The following is a 16,413-nucleotide window of genomic DNA, read 5'->3' as shown; positions in this document are numbered from 1 at the left end:
CCAGGCCAAGAGCAACATGTGCTCTGTGGCTGTGCCCTCAGAGCCTTGGGGTAAGCAGAGCTGCGGCGGCTGTGGATGGCAAGGATCTGAGCCCCCCCACCCTCTGCAGAGCAGCTCCGACGAAGCAGCCGCCCTCTTCTGCTCTGACCTGGTTGGGGAGGTGGTTCCCTAGATGAAAGGCAACGTCCCTCACCCAGCAAGGCTATGGCAGGACCAGAGCTGAGAGTCGCTGACGCCCCATCCAGGACTCCTTCCCCCTACCTCCTTGGAGCTTGTCTGCAGCCTGGAGCTTCCGGGACAGCTGCTAACTCAAATCCCATACTCTGCGGCATCAGCCTGCACTCAGTTCTCAGTGTCCCAGCGTGCTCCCCCACTACTCGCAGAAGCCCTGTGGTCCCACGTTCTCGGCTGTCTCCCTCACCCTCAACCAGGGGGAATCACCTGCTGGGCTGCTTACACTACACACCGTCAGGCCAGCCCCGGAGACGAACACAGCCGGTCTGGTACTACTGGTTAACAGGGCACCCGTTCCTCAACCCCAGGCCAGAAGCACTCCGTCTCCTCACCAGGAACAAAACTCAAGTGCCCCTGGAAACGGGATATGCATCTGCCTTTTCAGAGCTATTCCCACTTGAAGGGAGAAACCAGAACTCGCACGTGGCCCGGGAGCTGGCAAGGCTGACCACCAGGGCTCAAGCAGCAGCTTCTAGGAGATGCTGGCCCTCCCACGTGTGAGGAAGAGCCAGGGGTGCGGAGACTTTTGGTCTCAGAGCATCACCCCTGGCTGACAGCTCGTAACAGAGATTAAAACAGTCTCCACAAATCAGCAATATTAGATGGTTAGAAGATTGATCTTTACGTAAATCCAATACAACCTCTTGAGAGCCAGAAAAGAGCTCCCACCCCACACCCTTTCCATAGGCCGAGAAATCACGTCGCCTTTGGAAAGTCATATCCTATTTTGCTGACATAAACACTCACGCTCATTACAGTTTATTTTTAATAAACAAGTCCCACTGAGTCTCCTCCGGCAGCTGAAGGTTCCCCTCAGGGCAGTTTATTAGGACGAACTGAACTGCTACTTAGATCAAATGATTTTTCTCGTTGTTTCTTCCTGACCCACATGTAAATAAGTATACGGGGACAGGGCTATGACCTGGCTGAAAAAAGTCCAGCCATAACCTAAAGGAAAAAATGATTCTAATGTCACTTCCCCGTTATTCTTTCCCCTTAAGATCTGACATTGCAGCACAAGTGATAGGCAATGGTTAGCCATAAGGAGAGTAAGAATCTGTTTCTGTATCTCACTGAATAACCCTATCAAGTCTTGCCCTAAATTTGTCCGGGTTGGATGTGAGTCAGTTGCAGGAAACTGCTAATATATTCCAAAGGCAGACTGTCTTAAATGGACTTTTAGCCCCTTCGTCATTGTGATGGCTCTAAGTGTGTCCCTAACAAAGTGAGGGGCAGTAGGAAGCAATCACCCCCTCCCCCCACAGGAGCTGGAGGACCGCCCCAGTCACCTGTCTGCAGGTACAGATCTCCATTTGTCCTGATGATCCAGGCCGTGTCGTCGCTCAGGGCCACAAACACTGCCTGGGGCAGGGCTTCGTACCAGTGCCGCTTCCCCTTGATGGTCACTTTTCCACAAGCAAAAGCTCGGTTAGATTTCTGTTCAATCTTCCAGAGAAGGGCTCCTGTAGAAATAAAAATTCTGTTCACCATCCAATAACCGCAGAGAATTACTTACACAAAAAACTTCATCCCGGGTGCTGTGGGGGAGAGAGATTTCTAAAACCTCTCTCCCTCTTTTGCTTCCACCCCAACTGGGGAAAGAGCCCGCAGCGCCAAGGTTTGGTTCCTAGGTCACCACCCACCAGCTGTGTGGCTTCAGGTGTCAAGGCACCTACTGTCTCTCCATGCCTGACTTCCTCCTCTGTACTTACAGGGCTGCTAGGGAAACTGGAGGTGAGAACAGATCGGTGACACGGCACACCGAGCCGGACAGACCTCAGGCACTCCTGACGCGGAGTGGCAGCGCCGACGCGGTTACATCAGGAGGCACAACTCGTCCCCCATGAGAGGTTGAAAAGTCCTAGAGGGATTCAGATGGGTCGCTTCTGGACCAACTGAGGGTTAAGATGCACAGAAAGGAGGCACTTGAGCAGGGCTGTCCTTTCTTACTCAGAAAGGGACTCTGATAAACAGAGAGGAAGAAGGGGAGGGAAGGAGGAGGATGTTCTGTGTATATGGAGGGTGTGACACAGGCCAGGCGGCCACATGTAAGAAACCACCAGAGAACCACCAAGACCACAGGCTGGACTAGAGGGTCTGATGGGGAGAGCCGAGGTAAGAGGAGAAAAGCCAGACAGCTCAGCCCAAAGCACACCCCGAACACGGTGGGGCTCTGGTGCCCCTTGAAGACATGGGCACCGCAGGGCGACTCAGTCAAGTACACTGATCTGGTGGGGACAGAATTCCTACGAGATCAGCAAGGGCCAGAAGGTTTTGGAAACACAAAGTAATCAACAGAATCAGGATAGAGCCAAGGCTTCTAAATGGCTGGGAGGGTGAACAGAAGTAAATGGCAGAGAAAGAATTGAAGCGCACAATTACATAACAAGAGTTAAAGACTAGACTATGATCTCAGCCACTGAGGAAAAATATTTTTCAAATAAGCAAAGAAATAAAACAACCTTGAACAAACTGCTATTTTAAATAGTGACAAAGACCAGGAAGAGTTCAAGGAAATCCATCAGAAACACGGTAAAATTACGGGGATAAGTCTGAAGTCAGAGTATGTTTTGTCTGACTTCTGCTCCAGTGTCTTAACAAAGAAGGTGCTATGCGGGGCGCCTGGGTGGCTCGGTGGTTGAACGTCTGCCTTCGGCTCAGGTCATGGTCTCAGGCTCCTGGGATCGAGCCCCACGTCGGGCTCCCTGCTCAGCGGGAAAGCCTGCTTCCCCTCTCCCACTTCCCCTGCCTCTGTTCCCTGTCTCGCTGTGTCTCTCTCTGTCAAATAAATAAATAAAATCTCTTAAAAAAAAGGGGGGGGGGAATTACTATGAGGCAAATACACATGAATACTTCTATCCTACCTACCCACCCCCCCAGCAGGTGAAGTGGCCAACATTATGACAAACAGATGCGCAAATGATTCTGGACAGGGAAGGGAGGTACAGGCTGAAAGCCTAGTAGAGCATCATTCAGGAAATGTCCACTCCAGTTCACTAAAAATGGTCAGCCGGACCATGGCTTGCAAGAATGAACGCATTTTTCTTTTACACTCAGGGAGTAGATGATTCAGCCAAAGCACACACATTGTTCATTAAAGAAAAATTTCTAGAAAGAAACCCTAATAATCTACACCCACGTAAGTCCATCTCTATTGGTTCAGTTGCTTTAAAACAACACGAAGAAACAGGAACACAGGGGCGCCTGGGTGGCTCGGTCAGTGAAGGGTCCAACTTTTGGTTTTGGCTCGGGTCATGATGTCAGGGTCATGACACTGAGCCCCGTGTTAGGCTTCGTGCTGGGTGTAGAGCCTCCTTAAGATCCTCTCTCTCCTTCTCCCTCTGCCCCTCCCCTTCCATAAAAGAAAAGAAATAGGGACACATTTTTGTAAGGTGTTCATATGTTAATCTCTCTCCAAAAAAATCCCTCAAAATTCAAGCAGTTTGCATAGCTTATAAAAACATGTTCATGTGTTACCACTGCAATTAATAATAAAAAAAACCGAACCAAGATTCAAGCTGAACATCCATTTACTGGATGTTTATTAATTAATGTCAAACGAAGCGACCCTTGTTCTTTGGAGAAAACCCTCAGACGCGCAGGCACTGGTCACACGCTGCATGGGTGGCGCTGCGGCAGGGCCCACCGTGTGCCCGCCACGTGCCCGCCGTGCGCTGGGCCGCTACACTGGCAGGAGCAGGGAGGTGGGAGCCGGGGAGGCCAACCTGAGGGGGAGACCGCCACCTGCTGGACGGCGTCCTCAAACTTCTGCCAGCGGAGCCCAGCGCCCGGCAGTGCGCTGCAGAACAGGCCGCCTTTGTAGTCCAGGCACCAAATGTACTTCTCGGAGACCGCCAAGCTGAGTATGCCGTAGCCGGGACCGGAGTATCCCATCCAGCTTTCTGCAAACTAACAAGGACAGAGCCTGGTGAGTTCCGTAGCAGAGCGCTGAGCCGTGCTGTCGGGCAGTCGTCAACAAGTCACAGGGCGGAGGGTCTCTGGGAAGCCAAGCGGGGACCTGTTGTCCCCCGTCAGGACCCCAGAGCACGCCTGGGTAGCTCTCCGTCAGGTCAGAACACCCTTCCAAACGCGGTGCTGACGTTAAAACAACCTAGCTCTTGCACAATACACAACGTGCGTGCAAGCCCACATTCTGTGCCTTGGATCCTTGCCAAGGTGTGTGGACGAGCGGCCCTGCCACCGGCTCTGTGCCCTCACCCTCGGGTTTTAAGCATGGTCCCGATCACCAGACACAGGATACATCGTGTGGCTAATGGAAGTCTGGCCAAGATACTGAGCCTGGCTGAATTCTATGGACTGATGTTTTGTTGCCATGATTCTTCAAAAAAGAGCTAAATGAAGTCTTCGCAGCTTAACAGTTTTCTAAAGCTGCAGAAGGAATCAATGTGCTTGCACCATCACCCAAATATGGAAGGTTGCTGCTTCACAGAGAATGGCACCCACCCCTTCTCAATCCAGCCCTGCTCCCCACAACAAGTGCCCCATGCCCCTGGCAAATGCCACAAAATATCTTGGTTTTCCAGCTACCGGATGGGGAGGAGGGGGGACCATGAAGGGAGGAAGCAGTCCTCCAAGCGCCAGGTCCCCTCTCACCTAGGGGAGGGCTTTTCTAAAGTTCTCGCTTCCAATCCCAATAGCCCGCCTGCACGAGACGTCGTCAGCCTGCCCATCAGCCTTCCCACAGCCCTGCACTTGGCTGGCCAGCATCGGCCGAGAGTCGTGCTCAGCTGAGATGATCGGCAGGCACGTCTGGGTCCTCCCGGAGATTCTGGGATCCGGACTGGCTATCCGCGCCCACAGCAGCCAACACCGAACACAGAGCCTGGCAGCCGAAAGCACTCAAGAAAGGATGGGCGCAGGCGAGACCGAGCGGAAGGTCTCACCTTCCGGCATTTGTCTCAGAACAAGTAAGCGGGACATGTCACTGCCCATGCAGGACGGCACAGAGGCTGAGAGCGGGGTCCCGGGCCAGCCTTGCCCTTCACTCGCTACGTGACCTGTGTAAGCCATTTACCTACGCCTCCTTCCCTCCGCTGTAAAATGGGGCCCACGGCAGCACCTACTCCTTTACCTACTTTTGTTTCGTTCTTGGAGAAGGAAATGAGTCGAACTTACAAAGTGCTTAGCGTGGTGCCCGGCACATGGCAAGAGCTTCCCGAACAATGCGTGTTGTTAGCGCTGGGAGAATCTAGCGGTCCGTTTGGGGGAAGCACACGCACGTCCACACTCATAATCCACACCCCGTGACGACTTAGCAGGACAAGTTATAAGACCTGATTAGTCTCAAAATCAAATACACTGAAAAATAATGACTTGCTAAGGAAAGTAAGCATTTTGAAAAAAATCTGTTACGTAAATGATCAGGAATCATCATCCTTGACTACATGGGTTGGGTGGACCCCAGGACACCGGCCACCCCAAACCCACATACCTGATCTGACTTTAGGAGCCCGGTGTCCTCCGCGCCAGGCTGGCTCAGGTCCTGCAGGGAGCGACTACCACCGAGCTCTGTCACACTCGTCTCCGAGGAAGAGGAAGGCAACCCCTGGGCATAGATGTCCTCCTCGTCACTGGATGTCAACACCTGGTCCCGGGAAGGCTGCTCGAGCCGAGGCTCACGGGTGTGAGCCGCCAAGGCAGAGACTGGGGGTGTCAGCCGTCCTCTCACACTCCCCGAGTCACAACCCGAGGCAACCATTTCCTTCAGGCCCGTGTCGGTGACAGTGTGCCAGGGATGTGGGCCGAGGTGGCTGGGGCCCCCCATGTGTGTGAGGAAGCCCTGCTCCTTGCTGGGCTCCTCGGCACAGCCTTCGTCAGCTCCAGTCCCCGGCAGCCACGGCTCGGCATGGGGGGCCCAGCTAAGGCTGGAAGGCACCGGGGGTGAGTCCAGGAAAGGGACTTCAGAAAAAGTGCTTTGGGGGTCATCAAGCTCCACATCCCCCGCTTCTCGGGCCTCTGCAGAGCTGTCCTTTTCTCGACAGGGTGACTGTCTGCTATTCAGTCCATTGTCTGCGGGACGAGGTTCCTCTCTGAGTTCTGTAACGTCACTACCTTCCATAGCTTCCCTCAGCTCCAGGAGTGAAGTCCACACTCCACTGTGTGGCCCTGTGTCTTCTGCACAGTCACATCGTGGGAGTCCAGGTCTGTCGCCATTCCCTTCATGCAGGACGGCAGTGGCGGGCTCGGGCACCTCCAGGACACTGAACGTTTCGGGGTCAGTATTTTCCTGCAGGACACCATTCACCTCACCGCTGAGGTTACTCTCCTGGTCAGGAGACTCTGTGCTCAACCGATCCACGATGCTGCCCAAACTCGAGGTCATGGACAGCAGGTCTGTGTTCAAGGACCTGGGACTGTCACCCGGAAACTCATAGCAGGGAGTTGATTCAAGGGAACTGTGGCAGGTGTTCCTGCTTGCACCTTCTAATTTAAAATTTAAAATAAGAATGTTTAAAATGGGGTATGACTCCACATAAATAGTAAGAGACTAAAAAACACAATTTTGGCTCAAGGAAAAAAATACATTTTAAATGAAGGATATTTAAGTGGTGAGGAATGCATCTCTCAAGTACGAATTATCCCCGTGCAGAGATGTCTTAAACGGATGCAAACATCAGAGACAGTGATGGGCTCTAGGCCTTGCTCGAGAAATGTTAATGGAGGAAAACAAAGGAAAGGTTGGACTGCAGACCAGTTGTTTAAAATTATTAACATGCTTAGCAGTCTGGTACGTATGTGTAGCTCGAGAGGCCTAACAGGAATAAAGGAGTAAAAACTTAAACCATTTCTATGTTAAATCCCATGGCCGATAACCTACCCAACACTAAACGTAAAACGGCCCGTCTAGACACCAGCATAAATCTTCTATTTCTGTGCCTTTCCATCCAGGCTCATAGTGTCTCTTGTCTAACACGTGCTATACATGGATACATCTAAAATTTTATTTAAATATCAAGAAGTATAGCCCCAGACCCATCAAGCAGGGTGGTAAGTACACACGTGTGTGTTATATTACTCACACCCCATGAAGGTGCTTTCGGTGTGTGTGGTACTTTCTTAACATATGAAATATTTCACGGTAAAACTCCTTTGAGGAAAGAGCACACTTGTTTTCTGAAGGCCTTCTCTGCTCACTGAATGGGCAAATGCTCACACAGTGAAAGCAGCACTCCCCAAAAGTGTGCGAGAATACCCCTGTGTAAGGAGTCAGTGTGTGTTTTGCGAAGGACGGTACCTGATCTCTTCTTCCTCTTCTTTTTCACTTTCAGAGGCTTCACGACAAGCTCCTGGTCAAAGTCTTCAGAGCTGATCATGCTGAATCTCTGCGAGGTGGGCTGGCCTCCCCTCCCCATCTCTGGAGCTGCCTGGAGCCCAGAGCCACTGTCGGTGGAGTTGAGCGAGCTGCTCCTGCTCCTGGGCTCGCTGGCCACAGAGCTGGCCACGGAAGAGCCCCTGAGCCTCGTCTCCGACACCGGGGCCCCCGATGGCTTCTCCCCACGTTGCCCAGGGGCCTGCTCTGCGCATCCTGGTGTCTCCAGACCATCTCGCGCTGAGAAAGAGGGTTGGGGGTCACTGTTGGCTGTCTAAGGAAGTCGACAAGCTCTCATTCAGGTCTGCTAACCCTAAATCCCCGCCCGCTAGGCTCAGAGAGACTGCTGAAGCGGGAAGGTCGCACATAACAGTCTGCGACGGATCTGTGCTCCCGGGGGCTCACCCACCACAATCAGGAAAATGGCTCGTCACGGCGATTTTCTATAAACAGCTCAATAGGAAGGGGACGCTACTAAGTACACAGCATTTCTTACATCAATTCACAAATAATTCCTAAAGAAGACAAATGACCTGTTTCTAAGAAAAGGGCTTAGTGACGGTCCCTACTTAGACCACGCCTTAAACATAAAAGAACTCAAAAGGCACTTGAAAAATATATGCGTACCTATATTTCTTGAAATTTAAGGAGAGAAAGGGCATTTTCCATGAGAACAAACCCAGAACAGAGAAGTGGGGCGTGAGGACGTGGCAGCAGAGGCTCAAGGCACCCTGTTCTGTACCACGACCAAGAGCCAGCGAGTTTCTCACCTTCACGGACTCGCCCTTCTCAACGCAACAGCACAAGTCGCCATGGCCACCAGGGCTCCAGCCACAGGACCCCGTACACAGGACTATGGACGACTTCACCCACTCAGCCATCCCGATACTGCGTATACACTATGGGCCCGGCACTGCTCGGGGACCACCAGCCAGCCACACGGGAATTCCTGTCCTCCCGTGAGGGTGGCCCGGGGCAGACTAGGGGCTGCGGGGTACAAGCTGGGGACGGACACGCAGGGCTCTGCTCGGAGCGAAGCCCGGCCAGGGAAGCGACTTGTCAAAGACCACACGAGCCGATGGCAGGTCTCGGCCGGGAGCCGTCCTGTGCAACACAGCAGCCACTGCCATGTGCAGCTATTTAAACTCAAAGTCGAGCACGACGTGAACGCAGCTGCACTCCCCACAGTGCAAGCACTCGGCAGCCCCGGGGACGGCGCGGACACAGAGCGCTTCCGTCACCGCAGAGCAGCACCCCCCCGCCCCCCCCCCGCGACTTCCCTGCCGCGAGCCGCCCGCCCTTGACCACACCGTGCAGATGCCAGCTCCGAAAACTCAAGACTCAGAACTTAGTCCTGTTCCACAGAAACTGCGGCCTGGAGTGACAGCTACCCTGACTGACCCTCTGACCTAAGAAATAACTCACTCCCACCCCACGCCCACCCCACCATCTTGTAAGAGACAGTAAAGTGGGGGCCAAGGTAGCCCTTAGGACATTTTCATCTTTTCAAGTCCTAGATATCTGGCTCTGAGAGGCTGTCTGGGATATTTTCCTACTAACCATACTCTGTATTCTAACATTACAAAAGGACAAAGGCCTTAGTAATGCCTGGGGGCTCGGGGGCTTGCCGCCTGGAGCGCCCTTCCCTCGCCGTGCTCCTGCCTTGCTTCCCGCTCTAGAAGGCCCTGGGTTTGCAACTGGCCCACGCACTTGGGCCCAGGCCTTTTACTCCCTCTCCTCCCTCTCCTGCAGCGACTCAGACACCAGCTAGTGCTGGTGAGAGCAGAAGTTAGAGCAAGGATGCCTCCAGGGCCAAGATACCCCCAGCCCGTAGCTATGACAAAGGTCCACGCTTCTGACCAATGTAGCCAGGCAGGAGAAGCAGGAGAAGCAGGAGAAGCGTCGGCCGAAGCAGCAACTGGAGGACGGCGCTGGTGGATCTGGGGCTTGTCATTTACCCCCCAGTCCTTGGTTTTCTAATCTGAAACGGGACACCGAGGATTAAGAAACACTCACTCAGGGCTTGTGTGTGCCATGTGCTATCTGGGGCCACAAAGCTGAGCTACAAGATCCTTGCAACCAAAAGGTTTACTATTTTGTGAGGGAAGGACATGGTAAGGAAACGGCTCCCCGGCCGCAGCAGCAGTAGGAGGGAAGGCCCCTGGGAACTCGAGCGAAGACAGGGACGGCCGACTTAACTAAAGCACTCGGGAAAGGGCCAAAGATACAGGAAGACCTGAACTGAGAGCAGAGGGCAGCACCGGCCAAAGGAGGCCCCGTCGGGGAGCGCACCCACCTAGCGCTCAGACCCGCCTGGGGCGCTGGGGACGGGGGATGGCGGCAGGAACCCGGAGGGCTCAGCTGGGGTGGGGGCGCCCTGCACACCACCTGGGACACGGTGGCAACCGGAGCAGTGAGGAGGAAGGCACAAGGCCGTGCCCAGCCCCGGGGGGAAGGGGGACTGGCTGGGGAAAGGCCGTGGCAGGGCTACCGGCCTCATGTTGCCCACAGGCTTGTCCTGAGCATCAAACAAGGTGCCTGTGAAATTGCTCCGTGAACTCGAGGCTACACACGTGCGGGGCCTCGGGGGCCACACAGATGTCCCCCGCATGCGGCTCACATCCCCCCCAGTGGTGGTGTCTTCGGGACCTCACTGCAATTTCCACAGCCCCAGTCTCGTCTGTAGAACCAGTATCTTCCATGTAGGGCTGTGTTCAGGATTTTATGAGGTCATGACTGTTAAGTGCTTAGAAGTGTCTGGAACAGAGTGAGAACAAAGTGAGGGACAGAGAGGAGGAGGGGCTCCCCACATGGCTGCTGTCACCATGGGGACAAGTTCAGTGACGAGCCCCAAATACCCCAAGTACCGCGGATGTGTGCACGGGAATGCGCTCGCCAGAACCCGGGCTGTGGGACGTACAACAAAAAGTCAGAAGCGCGGAGAATGATCGGTGTCATACGGAAGAACTGCGTGGAGGGTACAGGACATGTTCCAGAGAACAGATTTCAATGTCCTAAAATCTTGGCAAATCTGTCCTTTGAAGTATCAGTCCCACACGCAGTCTCAGGGTGCCAGCGGCCAGTCACATGGGTGCTGAGTTCTCCTCACTACTTGTCCAGCCCCCCACCTTCCAGACCCACGGAACAGCTTCACCAAACGCGAGGTTGTCTGATGTGAGCCTTAAGGTAGATAAGCTTCAAGAAAAGCACTTGTAAACCATATTTTAAGAATCACAGGAGGGAGGCCTGGGCGCCTCAGTGGGTTGAGCATCTGACTCTTGGTTTCAGCTCAAGGTCATGATCTCAGGGTCGTGAGATGGAGCCCCGGGTGACGCTCCACACTCAGTGCGTGGTCTGCTTGAGATTCTCGCCCTCCCCCTCTGCCCCTCCCCCTGCTCGTACACACACTCTCTCTAAAAATAAAACAAACCAAACCAAAAAAATCTTAAAAAAAAAAAAGAAAAGAATCATAGGAAACTCTCCAAATACTTCCTTGTTCAGATAAAGCTACAGTCGTTTAACAAAGTAACGCTAAGCTTTATCAATTATAAACTACAATTACATACACATAGCACAGTTTATAACGAATACAAACCTATTGATGCTAGTCCTTCAGGTCTGCTCGAAATTCTTATAATGTTCCTATCTCCCTTTAAGAAAAATATTTCATTTTCTGTGCAGGAAACAGACACGATGTCACCTGATCCTTCCAAACCAGCAATTGTGGCCTGTTCAAAAAAAAAAAAAAAGAAAGAAAGAAAGAAAAAGAAAATCACACAACCAGGCAACATTAACGGCTGAAAGCGGACACACAGGTGCAGGAGTCCAGGTGAGTCTGAGAACACCTGTGCTCTGCCAGGCTCTTTCTGAACCAGCTTAGAAGTGACAAATGACAAATCTTTTTTTTTAATTTATTATTTTTTTAAAAGATTTTATTCATTTATTTGACAGACGGAGATCACAAGTAGGCAGAGAAGCAGGCAGAGAGAGGAGGAAGCAGGCTCCCTGCTGAGCAGAGAGCCCCATGCAGGGCTCGATCCCAGGACTCTGGGATCGTGACCCGAGCCGAAGGCAGAGGCTTAACCCACTGAGCCACCCAGGCGCCCCATGAATAAAATCTTTAAAAAAAAAAAAAGAAGTGACAAATGCGAAGGTAAGGAGTGGCTGACGGGTACCTGACCTGGAGTCATAAGCCTTGCCAGTGACTCCATGAGACTGAGTGAGCAGCTCAGCCCACGTGTGAGCGCTGGGAGCCGCGGCCCGCCTGGCGCCCCTCCCGCCAGCACAGGGCGCCCATGCTCTTTGGCAGGACCTGCCCGCCAGCCGCACACGGCTGCCGTGGTCTGTGTTTCAGATGTCCTGGGTGGAGCGGGCCAGGCCAGACCCCAGGCTTGTTCCTCCAGGATGTCACGGCTCCACTTGAGCTCCTTTCCTGGCCCTTGTCTGCTGGGAGAGGCCCGACTGGAGTCAGACATCACCTCCTCGGGAAATGGTCCCTGGGGAGCCCAGACTCAATGGCATGCCCAGGACTCACAGCACAGTTTGTACACATGCCCACAGGAACGCTGCTCCTGGGCTAGAGTGATGTGCTGACCGGTCCAGACCCCTATGGTGTGCACTCCCGCGGGAGAGAGGAGTGGACACTGCAATTCATGGCTCGGAATGAAAGAATGGAGAGAGGGAGGGGTCCTTACCACCTCTTGAAAACAGGACATCCAGAATCTAAATGATTTTAAAACATTTTCTTTTCTGCTAATAGTACACACAAAAGGCAGTTCACTATAGAGGGAAGAAGGGCCTAAATTCTTTGTTAATTTCTAAATAATCCTGATGAACATCTAGAAGCATGCCATTAGTGTGAAAGCTGCCCATGACGGTGCCATGTACACTCTGATGGCAGCCACAACATCTGCATGTGGACAGCCCCTTTGTCTCGTGAAGTTAATGCCACCTGTCGCAGAAAGCACTGGGGTAAGGGCTCAGAAGAAAGGAACTGATACATAGTCACCAAACCTCTCAACCCCACTCACTACTAAGTGTGCATCAAGTTCCAAGAGTACCCAAAGAAAGAAGAAAACTTAAGTTGTCTTTAAGTGGAGAATACGGAGATGCCTTTCGAAGTGTTCCTTAAGAAGAGAAACCAACTCAGGGTTAAAAGGCAGCTTGGTGGCCCCAGCCCCGCTTGCCCTACCCTCAGGCTCCAGGTGAGGAAGCCATGCCAGGCAGACGACACTTCCGCTTAGAGGCAGAACAGCTAGAAGGTTCTACCAAAACCAAATCTATAAAATAATTAGACCCTTACTTGATTTTCTTGCAAAGGAAAAAGTAAAGCATTAGAATTAATGCTGTTTCTTCTACCATTATGAGAGACAGTCCGTAGATAAACATATAAAGACACCAAAGGTGTGGTGCGATCACGCCACTTACCTGGTTGATAGTGTCTAGAAGGTAAATACTATATTCATTCCAACTCAACACCCAGCCTTCTTGAAAGAAACATGAAACAAGCCCCAGGTGTTTCTCAGGTAAGCTGCAACTTCCCCTGTTGGAGGATTCCAGACGTGGGTACAGTTCAAAGGGCTTGACTCCTCCAGCAAAGACATCTTTTAAGATAAACGTGGCTTGAACAGTCCCATGGATGTCCGCCTTCCACAGTCGGAGCCCAGGCCGTGACGCGTACAAGGTCAGATCACTCTGCTTACAAAGTCCTGGTATAAAACAAGCTCCAAATTTCCCAGTGCTGAAATTACAAAAAAAAAAAAGAAGAAGAAGAAGAAGAAGAAACAGATATGAACTGATTTAAGGTGATAGTTGTCAACCCTCGACATCAACCCTAACAATAATTTTTTGGATAACCCTAAATAAGATTGATGTTTTTTCAAACCCTCTTCTATGGTTTGCTCTGTTGTTACTAGAACTACACTGTCATCTCTGTGTCTCCTCCTACCTGTAGCCCCTCGGAAGCATGTGCCACTGAGCAGGCAAGGCAGCCCAGCTCATGGCGACCGTCATGGTGCTGTGCCCTGGGCTTCGTTTCCACCCTCTGGCTCGATCCTCGCAGCAGTGCCACGAGGCAAATAGTACAGCTCCTGTGTCAGAGAAGAGGAAATGGAGGCGGAAGCTGACAATCCAGGTCCGACCATCCTCTCCCTGCTCGGAAGTTCTGTTCATCCTAACCCTGACTGCTATACTCACGCCAGCATCCCAGGGAATGAGCGTCACGCCTACGACCGAGTCTAAACCCGTCACAGGGACCAGCTTCCCGTCCGGTCCACGGCTGTGGCAGGTTTTTCTATTTTTAAAATTATGAAATACCTAACACAAAAGGTATGTTTTATATAAATAATAACATATCATTTTATACTATATATACACACAGGCGCACACACACACTTAGAGGCATATAAAATTATGAAGCCCAACAAATGAAATGCACACCCAGGAGCCCATCCCTCAACTTGGGAAATAAATCATCAGTGACACAGGTGGTGTTCGCCCACGCTCCTAATGTCCCTGCCCCTCCGTTCCCCAGGTGTGATCACCAGACTAAATTTTGTGTTTGCTATTCCCTTGCTTATACTACTGATAGCTTAGCCACATACCTATGTATCCCTAAACGCGACATATCTTAGTATCATCTTCCATTTGCATAAAAAAAGTAATGATGCTATTTGTACACTTTTGCCACTTGCTTTTAACGTTGATTAAAGATTTACCTTTACTGACAAAACAGCTATAGCTCATTCATTTTCACTGCTACATAGCATGCCACGTTTTTTTTCACTCACTCCCTCGTTGATGGGTATTTGATTTATTTCTACTTTGTTATTTTAAACAACAATGCCACGAGCATTTCCACACAGGCCTCCTAGCACACGGGTGTGTCAGAGTCTGCCCGGGTCTCCCGGAGATGGAACTGCTAGGCTGTCGGGTAGCTGCTGGGTTGCTGAGTTGACCACATTCAGGTTTGAAAGATAATTTCAAACTTTTTTCAGTATGATTAATCCAACCTTTGCTCCCACCAGCAATCTGAATTCTTTTTTTCCCCGAAAGGGATTTTTAAGCAATCTCTATACCCAATGTGGGGCTTGAACCCACACCCCGAGATCAAGAGTTGCACGCTCCCCCAGCTGAGCCGGCGGGGGGTTCTCCTGAGTTCTCATGGTCCCACACCTTTGTCCAATCTCAGGCTCCTACCAGAGCTCAGAGTTCAAGAGTTTCAGGCCACCCTCTCCCCAAAATACTTCTCTGATTTGAAGCAGTAGAAACAGTACTGACTCTTAATTGACAGCGAGGCTCCATGTCCAGCCCTGATATTTACTATGTGAACTTTCTGGAGCTCAGTTTCCTTATCTGTAAACCAGGGGGAATCCTTCCCATCTCAAAGGTTAGAGTGAAGATTAAGTGAGCCGGTCTAGGAGGGCACAAAAGTACTGCTGCTGATGTGGTAAGCCCTCCGGACCGGGCTCCAGGCGCTCCCAGCTGGGATGGGCCCCTCGTTCCACTCATGGCCCCGTGCCTCTCTCCTCACCCTCCCTGCACACAGCAGTACACCGGTCCTCCTGAAGGGCTGTCTCCAGAGCCCATCCCACATGGTCACACAGAGTTATCTGGACGTTCTCTGCCAGTCAGTCTCTCCCTAGGTCCCTCTGGGAGCAGAGTAACTAAATCCCTCTGGATGGGGCCCAAGAAGGGTACTGAATATCAAACTTTGAAACGAAGATTGTTAGATGAACCAAGACCGTTCTAACACTTAGATCATTCACAGACAACTCTATAATCAGCCTCGGGTTTGATGATTGCCTTTGGTGGATTTGTTCTGGAAAGATTCTCTAAATAGACCCAAAGGAATTCTCGCAGGGCAGTCCATAACCTCTTCCTCTTGCCCTTCCTGTCAAATCGATTTCTGTTTGGTGACCCACTTGTTAAAATGTTTTCCTTCTATTTATAGGTCCTCTTAAAAACCTCTTGTCACTTCCACTTTGATCTGCTCACCTTGGATAACTGCAGCATTCACCTGAACAAACACCGAGGAAGTCCTGCCCTGTGTGAGACCCTGGTGCCATGGGCAACGTGAAAGAGAAATGACACGAGATCCTGGCCCTGGCTGAGAACAGATGCGGGCAGACGTGTGCGTGGGTAAGAACCCCTGCAAGACCATCTGAGGCTCAAAGGGCCCCACGAGTGGTCCAGACGGGAGGCATCTGACTTGGGGCAGGAGAGGGCTAGACCGGGGACTATTCCCGGCTGAGGATGGGACGGGCACTGTGGGGGAAGGAACATGCCCAGAGGGTCCTGGTGGGCAGCTGGCTCTACAGAACTGCTGGAACATGTGGTGTGTGGTTGGTGGTGTTGGGGGGTCTTGGGGGGAGGCGGCTAAGCTGGGGATAACTAGCTAGGGCAGGTGCAAACTGTCCTTCGCCCCAGGCTTAGCGCCACCTACCGGCAGCACGATGGTGCAGCACCTGCTGCTGTCCGTTCTGAAGCAGACCCTCAGACCCCAACTTCCAAGGTCCAGGCACTGCAGGGCTCTAAAATTGTAACTTCATCAAGCCACTTTCTTAATTTTGGTGGAGGTGACTTGCAGAAAAATCACTGATGACTTTAAAAAATACGTTAATTCCCTTTATGAGCCACATTAACATGAAAGGCGTGGTTTTTTGTTTTGGGATTTTAAAACGATTTTATTTCTTTTTAAAGATTTTATTTATTTATTTGACACAGAGAGAGAGAGAGAGAGAGATATCACAAGTAGGCAGAGAGGCAGGCAGAGGGAAGAGAGGGGGAAGCAGGCTCCCTGCTGAGCACAAGCCCGATGCGGGGCTCGATCTCCCAGGACCCTGAGATCA

General features: G+C 51.8%; 1 protein-coding gene across 1 annotated transcript in view; it reads right to left on the bottom strand.

Annotated features, from left to right (window-relative positions):
- Positions 1 to 16,413, bottom strand: part of TECPR2 (tectonin beta-propeller repeat containing 2) — an 89,329-nt gene that overhangs the window by 45,573 nt on the left and 27,343 nt on the right. The window contains exons 5-10 of the mRNA XM_080807529.1: positions 12,992 to 13,304; positions 11,160 to 11,292; positions 7,490 to 7,804; positions 5,687 to 6,678; positions 3,960 to 4,143; positions 1,524 to 1,697 (exon numbers count right to left, since the gene is read on the bottom strand). Of these exons, the coding sequence (XP_080663655.1) occupies positions 1,524 to 1,697; positions 3,960 to 4,143; positions 5,687 to 6,678; positions 7,490 to 7,804; positions 11,160 to 11,292; positions 12,992 to 13,304 (2,111 nt within the window). The remainder of the gene's footprint in view (positions 1 to 1,523; positions 1,698 to 3,959; positions 4,144 to 5,686; positions 6,679 to 7,489; positions 7,805 to 11,159; positions 11,293 to 12,991; positions 13,305 to 16,413) is intronic.

This window comes from Martes martes (genome assembly GCF_963455335.1).
Source record: "Martes martes genome assembly, chromosome: 7".
Taxonomy (NCBI): Eukaryota; Metazoa; Chordata; class Mammalia; order Carnivora; family Mustelidae; genus Martes; species Martes martes.
Note: the sequence above shows the minus strand (reverse complement) of the source record. Positions and strands in the feature narration are given on the sequence as shown.